This window comes from Lepisosteus oculatus, chromosome 21 (assembly GCF_040954835.1).
Source record: "Lepisosteus oculatus isolate fLepOcu1 chromosome 21, fLepOcu1.hap2, whole genome shotgun sequence".
Lineage (NCBI taxonomy): Eukaryota > Metazoa > Chordata > Actinopteri > Semionotiformes > Lepisosteidae > Lepisosteus > Lepisosteus oculatus.
This window is the reverse complement of record NC_090716.1, coordinates 3,307,355-3,322,694: the sequence shown is the minus strand read 5'-3', so window position 1 is coordinate 3,322,694 and position 15,340 is coordinate 3,307,355. Positions and strand designations below refer to the sequence as shown.

General features: G+C 45.0%; 1 protein-coding gene across 1 annotated transcript in view; it reads right to left on the bottom strand.

Moving 5' to 3' along the window:
* Nucleotides 1-15,340, bottom strand: part of mettl15 (methyltransferase 15, mitochondrial 12S rRNA N4-cytidine) — a 103,918-nt gene that overhangs the window by 38,682 nt on the left and 49,896 nt on the right. The window contains exon 3 of the mRNA XM_069181528.1: nucleotides 4,318-4,454. Coding sequence (XP_069037629.1) covers nucleotides 4,318-4,454 — 137 coding nt within the window. The remainder of the gene's footprint in view (nucleotides 1-4,317; nucleotides 4,455-15,340) is intronic.

Below are 15,340 nucleotides of genomic sequence, written 5' to 3'. Positions count from 1 at the left end.
ATCCAAACGGGCACCAGAGTAGATTTTTTTTTGGGTCCTGCAAACAGCCTCATTGTGATCAGAAAGATATATCTGTTTATTGACACATTTACTTAAATAACAGCACCAAAAAACGTCTTTCGAAGAACGCTGCCCTGAGTCTGTGAATGGTCTTGATCTCGATCTCAATGATCCATGAGTCGTACATTAGTGAACAATGCAGACGAAATACATGAAAATACTTACTTAAAGGTTTAGGGAAGGCTCATTACACTTATCAGCTCAATGACAATAGGAGACATCTCATCACATTTAATTAGGGCATTTTTTCCTGGTCTTTTTCATGAGCGATTCCCAATTGCACCCTCAGTTGGTTCCTATGCTGTGAGTAGGCTACAGCTTTTGAATTGTTATTGACAGAGAAAAGATTTACTACAAAGCTTTTCTTTAGTGCGACAGTGCTCCATTATGTACTGTATTAATATGCCATCTCAGAATTGATGAAACCATAAAAACATTAATGAAAATGGTTATATTAAAGGGCACTGAATCAATCCGAATAACAGAACTCCACTTTCAGTAAAACTTAGGACTGAAAGAGTTTTTTAAAAGTTTGCAAGGAGGTTTTTTTAGAACATAGGAACTTAAAACTTTGGTTTCGAACGGGAGGCCATTCAGCCTAATTAGTCCATTAAGCTGTTAGTAGCTAATTGATCCAAGTATTTCATCCAGCAGTGTCTTGACAGAAGCCAGGGTATCATCTTCAACAGTATGCCTGGATAGCCTGCTCCACACTCGCACAACCTGTTGTGTATAGAGATGCCTATTGTTCCCAGTTTTAAATGTATTTCCCACATAGTTTCAACGTGTCTTCTCTGATTCCTGTTTCACTATGCAGTATTTTCTATAAGAAGTCCCCTGGGCTAAGTTCCTCAATGCCTCAGAGGAGCGAAATATGTGGGATCAGACTGTTGTGTTAGTTGAATCTGCTGAAAACTTGACAAGGATCCTACTACATCGAATTTGGCCTTCCTGCCCTCAGGGTTCTTACTGCTGAGCTGCAGCTGAAACACAATGCGCCAAAATTAAAAAAACACTGCTAAACTTTGCCCTCTTTAGCTGAAAGTGGAGACCACAACATATAACATATTAACGCTGGGATTGAAGCCACGAATGTTACTCCTTCCCAATATAACACCATACTGGGAAAACTAAAGAAAATAAAACACTGTGACCTTGATGACCTCCCTATCCTGTCCACCCTGCGGCAAAACTATTTAGCAGGTCATTCTATGCTAATACAAAAATGTATGCAGTCACATTGGGGGGAGTTCACTAATTAGTTCCATACCAACAATTCAGTCTAATCTGCTTTTCTTATGGCTGGAAGGTCTGTCAGAAAACCAATCATGCACAGAGAGAGTATCTGGATCTGCACTGTAATTTGCTCCTTAAAATATAGGACATCTACGTTAATGCAGTATATTGAAAGTTATAACAGCCAGGCTATTTACATCTCTCCGATTAGCATATCATACCTGCATGTGCTGGGGTGGGCCAATTCAGAGCAGTGCATCTCCCCCCCAATGTCATTTGGTTTTGCAAATGCAATCTAACCACTCTCATTAGAAGGTGTATCGTCTCAAAACAGAAAGGACAGGCCTGCTATTGAGAGCCGAAATGGGCTAATTTGAGCACTCTTGGGTCGCACTCCGAAGGTCAAAATGTTTACCCGGTGCGTGGGGCAAATTGGCCTCAAATTGAATAAAATTGAGCCTGGAGGACAAGGCCGGAGGAGGAAAAAATAACACAAAAATAACCTTGTGTTGAAATCTGTCAGGTCTTCAATCAGAAAGGGTTGCTTAAGATTCCTTAAGCATTCTTTAAATGGTAAGTGAGAGGTGCTTTGTAATTATGACATACTGTGTTACAAAACAGTTCTGGAAGGATGCCTCTAGGAACTGGAGACCTTCAAGTATAGCGAGAGCAGGCTGTCACTGGGTCACCTTCCCTGCACACTGCGAAATCACCTCCACCCTCTCTCCATCCTCGGGGGCTCAGGGGGTGGCCTTCCAAGCATATATCTTAACCGGGTTCCTCCAGATCCTCCACACTGCTAATGAGCTGGAATTGATAGCAATATGACTCAATTCTGGTTCCACAAGCAGTAAATACGCTTTGAAGAGGCGCAGGAGTAACCCTTATTTGCTGCACACGTTGGAGGAAATATTGTTTTCAACAATCCTGCTTTTCTTCTTCATTGGTACAATTTGTGAGTAGACCCTTAGACTGGAAATGGACCAAACAGCTAAGCAACTATATAACAGCTAAGTCTGTTATATTTGGTAAATTGTCAGTTTTAAGGCAAAAGGCTGGGGAGTCACTGAGCCCAGCTTTGCTGTCCCACTCTCTGTAGCCTAAGCTTCCGTGACACTTTAGTTTTCACTTCATCAACCTGTAGTAACAACATTGACCGAACAACATTAAAAGCCTTATACTCCAAGACAGCCCTAGTTAATTCCTCAGAAGTATAAGAGCTAAATAAATCAGCTCGCCCTTTCCCACCTACACACTCCTGCAGGAAATATCCATTTAAACTCTCACCAAAACTTTCACAAAACTGGGCAGCAAAAAGTTCCAAAGATCTCCCTATGAGTTCAGGGTGTTGAAATAAAAAAAGAGACCCTCCAGTAAAGCCAATGTTATCTCATGTCTACTGATAGGCGGACCACCAAAACTATTACTGGCAGCCTCAGGACTCTCCATAGAGCACCCAAGGTCTCATACCTGTGACCTTTTGGGACATGATGAAATGCATTATTGCCATTTATTCAGAAATATAATGATATCACTGTAGTACAGAGCTCCAGGCTAAACAGTCCCACAAGAGCCTTGCAGGTGCTCAGAAGGAGCTGTTCTGAGCAGCTTTCTCCAGATCACCACAGTACTGCAAGAAGTTTTGGACTAATATCCTTATTAATCTTTCGCTTCCAGGCTGTACTTTCTTGTAAAGCACAGGAGCATTAGAAAAGAAGAAGAAAGCACGCCAACCCTTACTTGTGTAGGCACTGTGTAGGCTCCTCTGCCTTTTTATACTGCCATCCAATAATACTGGCTAATTGCTAAGGCTTCTCCAGCGCTTCCCCTCTCTTGCTTTGAGTGGGTGTCAAAGGGTTTACTGGTAGGGTATAGCGCTGCTGACAGAACTGTGTCTGCTGTATTCTGTGTGTGTGCGTGAGCGATTCCCAGGACGGAGGCTTCCCCAGAATCAACGTCAAAGGATTCCTTGCCCACGCAGCAGAATTAGGAACCCTAACATCTCATTTTCTGTCTCTCTCTTGCGCTACCTCTCTCTCTCGCTCGGCTTATTAAACAGAGCAAACCTGAAGCCCGAAGTGCCTGCCTCTGCTCCTTAACTCTTAATGCTGCTCTTCCTCATCTCTGAACTAATGGGGTATTGCCTGTGCGCAGGATCTTCCTTGTGTGGGCAGTCTTGACAGGTGAGATATGGGTAGCCCCACGGCGATGGGTGTTGGAGAGGTTCTCTCCATGTAAATGCAGATGGATTGCTTGGAGTGGGGCTCAGTTGTGGAATTTTTAATGTGATAATGGTTTTCTTGTGGTGTGGTGTGAATCCATTATTGAATACAAGCCAAGAAAGATACCTTCTCCATCAACATACCTCCTAGGATTTAAAAAAAAAAATGAAGGCAGCTAAGCACAATTTGTTTCTGTCCACCTACCCCTTCTTTTGCCTCGAATTATCGGGTAGAGAAAGTCAATGCATTTAAATCTTCCGTGACTACATCTCAGTTCCGGATGACTGCTGTAGCCTTTATGTGAGCATTGAAGACTGATAACTTTTCTAGTATACTCGATTCTGCACATCCCTGGTGCAGAACCACAGGGGACCGAAGCAGAGAGCTGCAAGCTTGCCAGGCAGTCTGGGCCTTTTGGCAATGTGATAACAAGCCTTCTTGAAGATCTGCCAGTCAGGGTGTGATCTTTAGCTGAAGCTGGCTCACTCTCCCATATCACAACCTTACTCCTCTCAGAATTACTTTGATTGCCCCCGTAGTGATGTACCTTTGCAACTTTTCTACAGGAACCTCATCCCAAGCTTTGGATTTCCACATCCGGCAGCTGTTGTACCAGGAAATTGCTGAACAAGCCTGTGTAGCTCGCATTTACCCCTCCACTGCCCCACTGCAACTACTGTACATTTGTCCTGTAGCAGTGATGGCCACCATCCCAGTTGTTTCAGAACAGCAAGTGATACAGTGGAACGAAGACGCAAGTTTCTGCACCCCTGAGACTCAGACAGGTCATCGTACTTACGGATGCTGACTTGATAGCTGCTGAGCTAGCTGGTACGCCACTGGGTCCCTGTCCAGAGCATAAATGGTGATTCCCGGTACGTCCTGCAGGATTGCCCTGGAATGGCCCCCAGCTCCAAATGTCATATCCAGGAAAACCTGGAACACATAACCATGAAGCTTTTTCCAAGGCAATTCCAGGAATCATCTCTCATCAGATCCACATTGATCCACAGAACACTGATCCACAACATTGCTGATGGATGGATTATTGGATGGATGCATAGACAGAAGCATGGTGCAGAGCCACAGAGGACCAAAGCAGAGACAGATGAATTATTGGGACACGGACAGGGACAATGGCAGACAATGGCTCCTCAATGACTTGCACGATGTCTCCAAGAAAATGACAAAAAACAGACCATGTTGATGCCTCGGACAAAAGCATGGTTTTAGTGACATTGTGGCCGCAGATGAAGGTAACTCATCAATTGAAAGATCTCAGTGACATCTGTCTGCTGCCAAAAATCTACAGGATCATTCCCGGAAAATCTACAGGTGAACTACGAAATGCAGGCTAAATAAATGAAAGCAGAAATATGAAGGACTTTGATGCATGCAGTCACCTTGCAGGGCAGATTTCTGCATTGACAAATCACTTCCTCAAGTCCTAAAAGAGCGTGTCTCTACTTTGAAAGTAAATCTTCCCTTTACTTGCACGAAAGCCTGACTAAAATGTCACCCAAGACCCTCTGGTTGTCATCTGTCACATCAGCTCAGACATCCTTCTGGGCCGTATCGCAGGAGCCGTCAGAAACTGCCTGCCACTCGCTCTGTCCCGCTGACAGCTCGGCTCTCCTCTCCCCTCGCGCGGCTCAGTCTCCATCGGGGGACCGGCTTTACATCTGTTCTATTTTTGTTTGATCTAGGGGGCAGAGCCGCGCAGAGCAGAGCACCACACCACACCACACCACACGGCCGGACTGCAACCACGCGACTTCATCAGCAGTGTGGCCCCAGGCAGTTATAATAATATTTAATAATTGCTTACATATAGAGCGCTTTTCTGGACACTCCACTCAAAGCGCTTTACATTTAATAGGGATCCCCTCCACCACCACCAGTGTGTACCCCCACCTGGATGATGAGACGGCAGCCATAGTGCGCTACTACACTCCCCACACATCAGCTCTCAGAGGGGAGGAGAGCAGAGTGATGAAGCCAGTTCAGAGATGGGGATTATTAGGAGGCCATGATTGGTAAAGGCCAGGGGGAAATTTGGCCAGGACACTGGGGTAACACCCCTACTCTTTTCGAGAAACGCCCTGGGCTTTTTAATGACCACAGAGGGTCAGGACCTCGGTTTTACGTCTCATCTAAGGCACCTGTTTACAGTATAGTGTCCCCGTCACTAGACTGGTACCTTAGGACCCACACAGACTGCAGGGTGAGCGCCCCCTGCTGGCCCCATTAACACCTCTTCCAGCAGCAGCCTTAGCTTTCCCAGGAGTCTCCCATCCAGGTACTGACCAGGCTCAGACCTGCTGAGCTCTAGTGGGGCTGCCAGCGGGGAGCTGCAGGGTGACAAGACAAGTAAAAAAGCTCTGCTTCACACACCCCGTCCCTGATCCACTGGCGATACCGCGCCGCTGCTCGGACAACACAGAAGCACGTCTTCGTTCAGCTGCTTCTCGGCAGATGCGTCACCTCAGTCGAGGCTTTGTGGTCCTAGAGCTGGAGACCCAACCCCTCTTCACTTCTACCTCTATCGTCTGTCCTTACGCTGAAAATCCGCCCAGGCGTGATTCCCGAAGCATCCTTCTCCAGCGTATCGCCTTCTAATCAGTGTCTTTAAACTCGTTGAACATAACTTAATCACAAGAACCTCTTCAGAAAATAAAAACAATGCAAACTGTTATCATTTATGGCTGCATTTTAAAAAGCGCAGAACGGTCCGTTTTTATGTATGGTCCCTTCCCCCCGTTTGGTACAGAAGTAAATTTCATTCCATTTACACAAGCACATTTTGGGTGAGGCTTTGCTGTTTGTGTTACATGTCGGGATGCAATCTGTGGGGGTTTTATAGCATTAAAAGCCTTCAAGCGGAAATGGTGCAGTTTTGCAAACTAAACAGAACCACTGGAATTAAGGACAAGCCAAAGGTTTGAATGGCTACCATGGATGTTGCACACTGACAAAAATAACCTTTCCTAACATGCATCAAAGAGCTCCATGCTTCCTAAGAAAGTGTATTTCTGAAAGATGATTAAAAAGAACTGCTTTAATGTGATGTTGCCGAAAGGTTCCCTCCCACCCCCATAATAATGGAACAATTCTGGAGAAGATACTTTGTAATTGTTTTTGTGTGCTGCATGTGCATGTCTGCAATTTCTTTTAAGGGAGAACGAGGTGCGGTCATGCAACATATGATTATTTGTGGTTGGCGGCGATAAATCCTGCTTCAGAATTCTTCCAGGTTCCCAATGTGCACAGTGCCAAGTGGCTCTCTGCTGTCTAAACTATGTACTTTGATGGAGACAGGTTGCTTAAGGGTTGGATCCAGCTTGCCTTATTAAGAAAGCAAGCTGAGCTCAGGCTCTAATAATGGATCTTGGTCAAAAGCAGATGTCAGGAACAGAAAGGAAAAAAAAAAACGAAAACTAGTTGGTAACACCCCCTAAATTCACTTAATTGCCCCACATGCAGATTTTTCCGTTGAGTTCCCTTTTCATGAGCGCAAAGGAGCATGCAGCAACTCAGCTCACAAGTTTTTATTTTCACCTAGAAACAAAGATTTCCCTGGGATCAGGTCACGGTGCACACGACCAGCACTGTCACAATGGAACCAAGAGCACTTGAGGCTCCTAAGCCAGTGCACACACGCCCCTGGTGTTCTGAAGGTTCAGCTCTTAGAAAAGTCACAGTACAAAGGTTTGATTAAGTCAGTGCAGCTGTATAAAGGGTTTTATACAGTCCGTTTGCTATGTGTAAACTCAAAATCGAAGCACAGTGTGCAAGTGGAAATGGAGGGCCCTGATCCCAGAAAATTTACATGGGGAAATGGGAAACACAGGAAAAAATGTTCAGGAACTCCATGCCCCCCTGTCGCGAGGCAGCGCTTTCATGTCGTTTCATCCTGCGACAGAACACCCTAAAAACTTTCATTCCTTTTCTGTCACCTCGGGGAAGTGACAAGCACGCATCAAACGCGCGAGTCACAGCGCCTTTGATTCACAGCACTTCTACCAGAAGTTTACAAGCAACTTTCTGCTACGGCAGACTCACGGGACAAGCCCAGCCTCAGATCACCCTGTCACAGGGGACATGGATTCATGAGAGATTTAAACAACCTGAGTGGTGTTTCATTTTACACTCCTGTCATTTAATACATATATGTTCTTGAAATGTATTTAAATTGTTGCTTGTGTTATTTTCCAGTTCTCTGAGCAGGTCTGTCTAGTATATGTTTCTTCTAATCCACTCCATGTACTTCTGTCTTTGATGGAGATGTAGGCCTATACAGTGTTTTTTTTTTTTAAAACCTCAGCTTCTCAATCAATACCCAATCTCCTGGATTGCTTTCCTAAATTTTACTCTGAAACAGCCAGCTTGACAAATCTTCAAGGGAAGTCAAGAATATTAAATTAGGCGAGGGATGTCACACTCTGAAGAATGAAAACAGCGAGCAAGCTGCTGGGTTTCTTAAATAAATAAAAACCGGAATCCAGGCGTAGAGCAGAAAACCAGTGGGAAAATTATAAAACTCTTCTGAAGAACACGTTTTCCTCAAAGTCGCCCTTCAATCCACGAGAATCCATTTACTGGCAATCAGCGCTGTGAACAACTGTGCAGACCAGCATCATGACGGCTCTCGTAACCTCTGAGCCGCAGGGTTTGTTCAGTGGAATAAGAGTTTCAGTGGTGTCTGGAACTCACTTTTCCCAGACAACACTGACTTCCCTACGACTTCATCGATGTCTGCATCTGACAGGCACTATTGTCCTGAAGGTTCAAGCACCTCTCCATAAGACACTTTTTCTCAAGCCATGTATCAAACAGCCTTTCCTTTAAGAGGATTGTGCAGCATGTTAACAGTATCAGTTGTCTGATCTCCGTTTTGGAGCGTACTACGGTTTTGCTCTAAGACTGCCCTGCAGGTTCCCCAGGAGCAAAGATAAGATTTGTAGCCCCCAGCCTTGTGCAGGAAAGGGCAAAATCCACCCTCTCACACAGGGATCTGCCCTGGTGCCAGATACAGAGGACCTTGAAATGAAGTTTCTGTTTCAATGTTTTAGAATTAAGAGTGACATTACTTGTCGCAATTGCCTACTTCAAATTAATGGGTTATTTACATTTCCATTTGTTTATAAGGCACACACAAGTCAGTATTGCCCAGGAATGCTTTGTCTAGGCTGGGTGCTGATAAGAGCCCTTTAGCAGAAAGAATGTCTAAAAAGACAACTGCATCCCAGTAAGACTCTGCTGTGAAAGATGACCTAGGGATACAGGAGCTGTAGCAAAGAATGGCGTTGTAAAAGCTAGTGCCCGTATCTCCCAGTGACACAAGAGAGGGGCATTAGCAGAGGGAGCTGTGGTTCAAAGGCTCCACAGTGTAGTTGTAAGCAGCGGGTTGAGTAGCAGGTTTTAAGAGCCCATGGGGAGAGAGCTTACAAAGAAAATGTGGATAATCGTGAATCACGTGACAGCGTAGTGTGATGTACACCTCGTCTGCTGGTGAATATTAACCCCATTTCTGTTGGAGCTTTTCTGTCAAGATCATTTATTTCGCTGTTTATGGTCTCTGTAGTACAAAGCAGACTAGAAAGTCCAAGATTCTCTCCCCCTGGATGGGACACTGGTTCATAAGAGGAATGACCCCCCCAGCACTGCTGGTCCCCACTCCTACAGCTAGGAGGACTGGAGCACCTAGGGTAGTGAGCCTCACTCAAGGCACAGCAGCAATAATTGCAGCAGGGACTCGAACACACAACCTGCCAGCCATGAGCTCAGAGGCTCACCCACTACACTACAAACCCCTCATTTATGTATGCAAAACTAATCCAAAGTGTTGCTGATTGCAGTAAAGTGCACCAGTTGACCACAGATACAATTTGGCACAACCCATGCACAAACGCATAAAACACTCATTTTCGTTTTGTGTTTGTATGCATGGTAACAGTTTCTTTTAGCAAAACCACACCATTCCCAGGCACTTGACAAACCAGAAGTTGACTAATCAGAATGAGGACCTCAATGCGGAATGCAAATGCGTAACTTTCCTGAAGCAACTGCATCAACTTGTACACTTTGATCAAAACAAACGCAACAAGGGAAACATTCAAGAGAGGAGATCTGGCAACATACGATTGAGGTCTTTCTATAGAATAGAAAATTTAAAACCTTTGTCAGGCATGTTCAAAGCCAAAACAAAAAGCCAAATTCCTTACTCGTAAAGCTAAGAAAATGCACACAGTCATGATTTTTAAGCAAAAAACTGCAACAGCCTCTTGAGCTTGCTGTTAGAACCCAGCTAACTGTGAATCACTTGTTCTTTTCAAGATTATTAAGGCAACATCTTGTCTGTGTAGTTTCCTGCAAGGGATCAGAGGACTTTAGGCAGAATGATGTGGCTATTGTTCATGCTGTAAAGATGAATTCTGTCTCAGATACCTGAGGTGGGGTATAGTGTTCTTCTCCACTGTATGAAGAGGCAAGCTGGCATTTCTGGCTTGTTTAGTGGCTGTCTTACTTTACCAAATCTTCTTCTTAGGCCCACAACCATATTTAACCCACAAATTGACATACTGTAGACGACGGCACAATACCATCATTTGCAAATGTCTTTCAGGGGTGTATTTGAAAAATGTTTTCATCAATTGTTATGGATGTGCAATAAACAATGAATGAACATGTAATTTAATTTTAGATTTGATGTTATCTTACCCTGCAAATATGTATTGATTATTACGATCACGAACAGCTTACAGACCAACTTTGATTTCAATTTTCATTTTCTGTTCATGCAGAGCTGTGGAGAAGGCTACACACCTCTGACTGTGACCACGCAGGGACCTTAAAGAACGTATTTGCACAGCAAGCAACTTGGTCTCTAGGAGTCTGTACACAGTAGAGTGACTAATCATTCTCCCAATTATTTCAAATCTGCAGGAATGAGAAAAGTTCATTAAAATAATAAAATGCATGGTTAATAATGGTTACAGCAACAGCGGTTCTGCCAGAACTATTTTTTTTAACATGACTGTTGCAGGTTAACTGTCACATAAATATTTGATTTCCACCTAATGAGGTTGTTGTAATTCATTCTCAGAGACCCGAGTGAGAGAGGAGGGAATGGGGAGAAAATCTCTCACTAAGAAGGTTTGTGTCACCAATTAATGCGTGCCAAGACATGACCAGGTACAACTCCTAGTCCTGTCAGTCAAAAACATCTTTGATACCAATTTACTGACCGTAGTTTTAATCGGTACAACATGGACACCAGTGACACTGAAGCTAAAAGCTAACGGGAAACGCAAAATAAAAAGCAGCCAGGTTTCAGGTGAGGTGCATTCATAAAACATTATCCCCAAACAATGCATCCAACATCATCGACTTCATTGCAAAAGTGAGCTTCAACTCCATCTGTTGGTAAAAGATTCACCAATGAATATGCATGTTTTGAGTAAATGTACCACTTGTGCCACTTCCCACATTAATGATAAGATGTATTTGATCAAAACATTCGTTCTTCCTGCCTATTGTTATGGCCTCGGTGTTCCCTGTTTTCAGCAGCTGCTGTATTAGTTACAACAGGGCGTCCATTGCACATTTAACCCGTCGCCATGGCGCCCAGGGATGACTGCTGAAGGCCCAGGGCTGGATTTAGGTGTTCGTAGGCCCTGGGCACTTTCACTCCGAAATGTGTAAAAAGAGGGGGAAACGCCAATTGAATGATGTCGACTGACATGATGCACTTTAAACTCTTCTGATGTTAAACCTCATGATTGACGGAGCGAGTCGAGTGACCATCACTTCAAAACTTCTAGTTTCTAGAACAGCCGCTAGATAGTGTAGGATTATTGATCTGGAGCACCGAGAGTCGACCGCAAGCATGTTGTTTCAGCTCGTTTTTCGTCAGTCACTACTGTTTCCCTCCTTCGTAGGCCCTAACAATTTCATAGGCCCTAGGCCCTGTGCCTACTGTGCCTACTGGGAAATCCGGCACTGCTTCTGCTGCTGCATTTCTTTTCCAAATAAATTGTTGAACTACAAACACGTGTCATCTTTTCTGTACATAACACCCGGGTAGTTGTCACTCGAGTTTTCTTCTTTCGACATGGATGCTTTTTGCACGCAGTTTTGAAGCCCTGTGATCACGCGCTGGACATAAGGGGTGAATCTTTAGATTTAACACATATGGACTTAAAGGTAGTTTAATTGCACTTAGGTGCTTATGATTACTGTCTGATCTTACCTTCTTCACACACCTGGGTTTATATGTGGCCAGTCCTGCAGGATGGCACAGTTTATTTCCAACACACGGGTGTGCTTTCTGCTCTGAGTAAGCAGCCCTTTGCAGTTCAAAGCTGCACAGCGCCCGAAGCGGTGTCAGTACATTACCGCTTACTTGTCCCCGGTCCAAGGCAGTAAATAATGAGAGTGAATAAGATGTGCATCGCGCAAAAGTATTCGTCTAATTGTTTTCGCAGAAACTGAGAATTTGTTTTACAAACGTTGTCACGCACATTCGAAGTCTGTAGCATTCCTTAAGGTTGAGTAACAGATACCAGGCTGCCGGGAAGTCTTTGCTTTAACTTCAATGTATGTTGAGCTTATTTAATTAGAACTCCTAGTAGTATTATTACGCAGTAATTATATTACAGTAGTGGCCTGTCACTCACATGAAATCATCTTCAACAAATGCACCCAGGTAACGGATCCCTTAGATATGTTCATTTGTGGCATTGTAGCGTTCAAGAAAGGGATTGGGCAAAGGATTTTTCCTGTGAGTTCAACCTTGTTTGTTCTGTGTTTGAATGACAGCAGACACCCTGGGTGAACAACACAACGCCACTCGAGAAGACCCAAGCCACTGAGCCTGTTTCTCATTACCTGTCCTGCTAACCCTGTAGTTACACGCCGGGGCAGCAGGGCTATCTGGCGGGTTTCTGAAATAAATCCCCCCCCACGCAAAAGCCACATTCGAGGACAAGGCACGTCTAATGCAAAGCTCACGACTGACACATGACGAATGGCGCCCATCCGCTAAACTTGTTTGCTGAAAAGCCAACGACATCAACTCTGGACGGGGAAATTACCTGGCATTCGACAAAGACTTCACAGCATTAGGAGGAAAAAAATACCATCTGCCTGGTAATTTGTGCCGACAACATTTCATTTAACGCCTCAATCGATAGAAAAGTGAGGGAGGGGGTGGGGGGGAGCGTGTGGGGTAGGTGTAAGGAGGAGGGGGAAGAAATCGATACCGAAAAACAAATACATTTCCCTTTTCCTCGTTTAAAAGTCAACAGCGCCGGATGCGAAGCGATGAGTCACACGAGTCTCGTGGCTCCCACCGGCCGCGGTCTTTCTCCCGGAGAAGCAGTCTCTCCGGCCGCTGCAGCAGGACCAGAGCTGGCCTTTAAGAAAGGTTAAGGAAAAAAAGGGAGACATTGCTGTGCGGGAAAAGGCCACTGGCGGAAAGGGGAGACTTCCGTGTCAGCCTCTTCAATCACAACTCGAGGCCCCCTCAAAGAGCCAGCACCAGGGCAGTCTTTCAGGAGAGCCTCTGTTTCTGCCTGTAATTGCTATTTGACATAGTACACACACAGGCACAAGGCTAGCATGCCTAATAGAAATGGATAGAGAAGCCAATCTCAGCGTCTGTCCCAGGCTGTCTCACGTTAAGGGAATTTCCTACGCCCACACAGATCTATGAACTCGAGTCCTGGTTGCTATTCTCCCTTTGTGTTCGTGTTCCGCCACAGCAGCAGGGAAAAGAGGAGGGGGCGAGGAGGGGGGGGGGTGTTCTCTGAACTACAGCCCCTGCTTCTCACCCACGGACACCTCTGTGACGATTAATGAGAGCAGGAGGGAGAAAAAAAAAATGTCAGCGGTACAAGAAAGCCATTTGGCTCAGTCAGAGTGCAAGGGAGACTGAAAATGAGACTTCCACTGGTTTAGGAATATTTCAGGGAGGCCACGTTTGTGCTCTTATTAGGGGCCCCATCAAAGCACCCCGTTCTTTACCAACATGAACCGAAGCAGAGCTTAAAATGTTTGCCGTTCTGCTGGTTATTGGCTTTTCCCTCCTGCCTTTGTCTTGTAAACAGAGACTGCTGTATTGTGTGTAGGTGTAATTCGCATCTAAAACAGCTTTTTTTTTTTTGTTCGGAGGAACTCGTGTTGCTCAATGACCCATTAGCCGTGCTTTCCCCTTTTCATATTTAATGTTGTTACTTCAGACAACGTGGAGGTGAAAAACGTTTCGATTGGAGATATCCGTGAAACCCACCCGCTTGAAGTTATACGGTCACACCGCCAAAATGCGCACTTTTTCATGCGCTACCCTGAAAATAATGTGCCTGTGAAAATGTTGAAATGTCAGGGATTGATTTGTGCACTCAAGTCAGGGTCCCAGGCTGGTGAGGGCTCAACAAGACTCAGGAAACTTGCAGGACTGGTACCCCTCAAGGTCCACATCTTGACACACGAGGTTCAAAACAACCAGCGCTGTATCTGTCGCCCGGGAGACGCCACAGAGGTCAGCGGAACGACCTGAGTCTGGTCAGACCAGAGCTGCAGGAAAAGAATGGCAAGAAGTCGGAGCGTAATGACATCACTGAGGACCGGAAGGCGGGCTGGCCGGGTGGGGAGAAGGAACTTTAGGACCAAGTTTATGAACGGCCCAGAAATAGCAGCCCTCTCGTTTCCTACATAAACACGACAAAAATGTGGGGGAGAGAAGCAGGTGGTCTGTCCTCCCTGTGATCAGGGCTGCTGTTCACTGATTATAGTCCTGTTGGTTTTGCTGACACATCCAGGAATGCCTTCAGGCTGCTCCGGCCACTCCACTCACCCTCCAGCCTTGCTGCTTTGCTGCTCCTACCAGACAGCTCTGCCACTTGCCAAGACGAGCAAGGTCCTTTCATTCCACCTCCGGCTTGCCGTAGGTCTGCCCTGCTGCACAGAGGGATGCGCGAGCCAAGTAAAGACCGGCTAGCTCCTTCACACACTCACAGTACAGGCTGGGCCACTGAGGCTTCTCTTTCTTAATAGCCAAGGCTCCCAGTGATGCAGCTAGGCTGCTTCTGATGAGTGGGAGGACCCACAAAGGGCTTCTCTTTCTGGGCATCTCAGACATGTCCAGAACTAAAATTAGAACAGAGGAGAAAATTCTAATAGCTGCCTCATACCCGCTGATGTTTGAAAGCTTGGTTTCTGCTTCCTCATTGCAATTGCTTAGAACATGTCCAGATTTGACTTTTCACCCTTGGATTACACAGAATTAATTGCTCCCATCTAGTGTTACACGTGACAGTTCCTGTTGTGTTCCAGGAGTAGGAATATTGTACTCACACTCTTCGGCAATAGAGAATACAAAAGCCCTCATCCATGCTGCAGTCTCAGCACAGTGATGCCCCTCCACAACCAACCACAAACCACTGCAGATCAAGTGAAGTGTTCTGCTTCTGGGTACAAAACCCTTTTGTTTGGTGTTTTTGTTTTAACCAGATAATTCAGCTAGGACCATTTTTTTGTTTACAATCACAACCTGGAACATACTGATTTATACATTTTGCCAACTCGACAAACAGGCCAAGAACTGATGTGATAATATGTTTCCAGTGACTGTCTGAGGACTCATGAGAAATTAATAGTCATTTATTGTGTGCGTATTTTCAGTACTAAGCAATGTTCAGTGATCAGTCTTTTCATGTTCTCCTCAAACAATCATGATTTAAAAATAAGGAAATGTTGAAATATCAGCATACTTTCATTTAACTTTTGCCAGGTTCCGATTTATACAGAAGAACTTACTGACT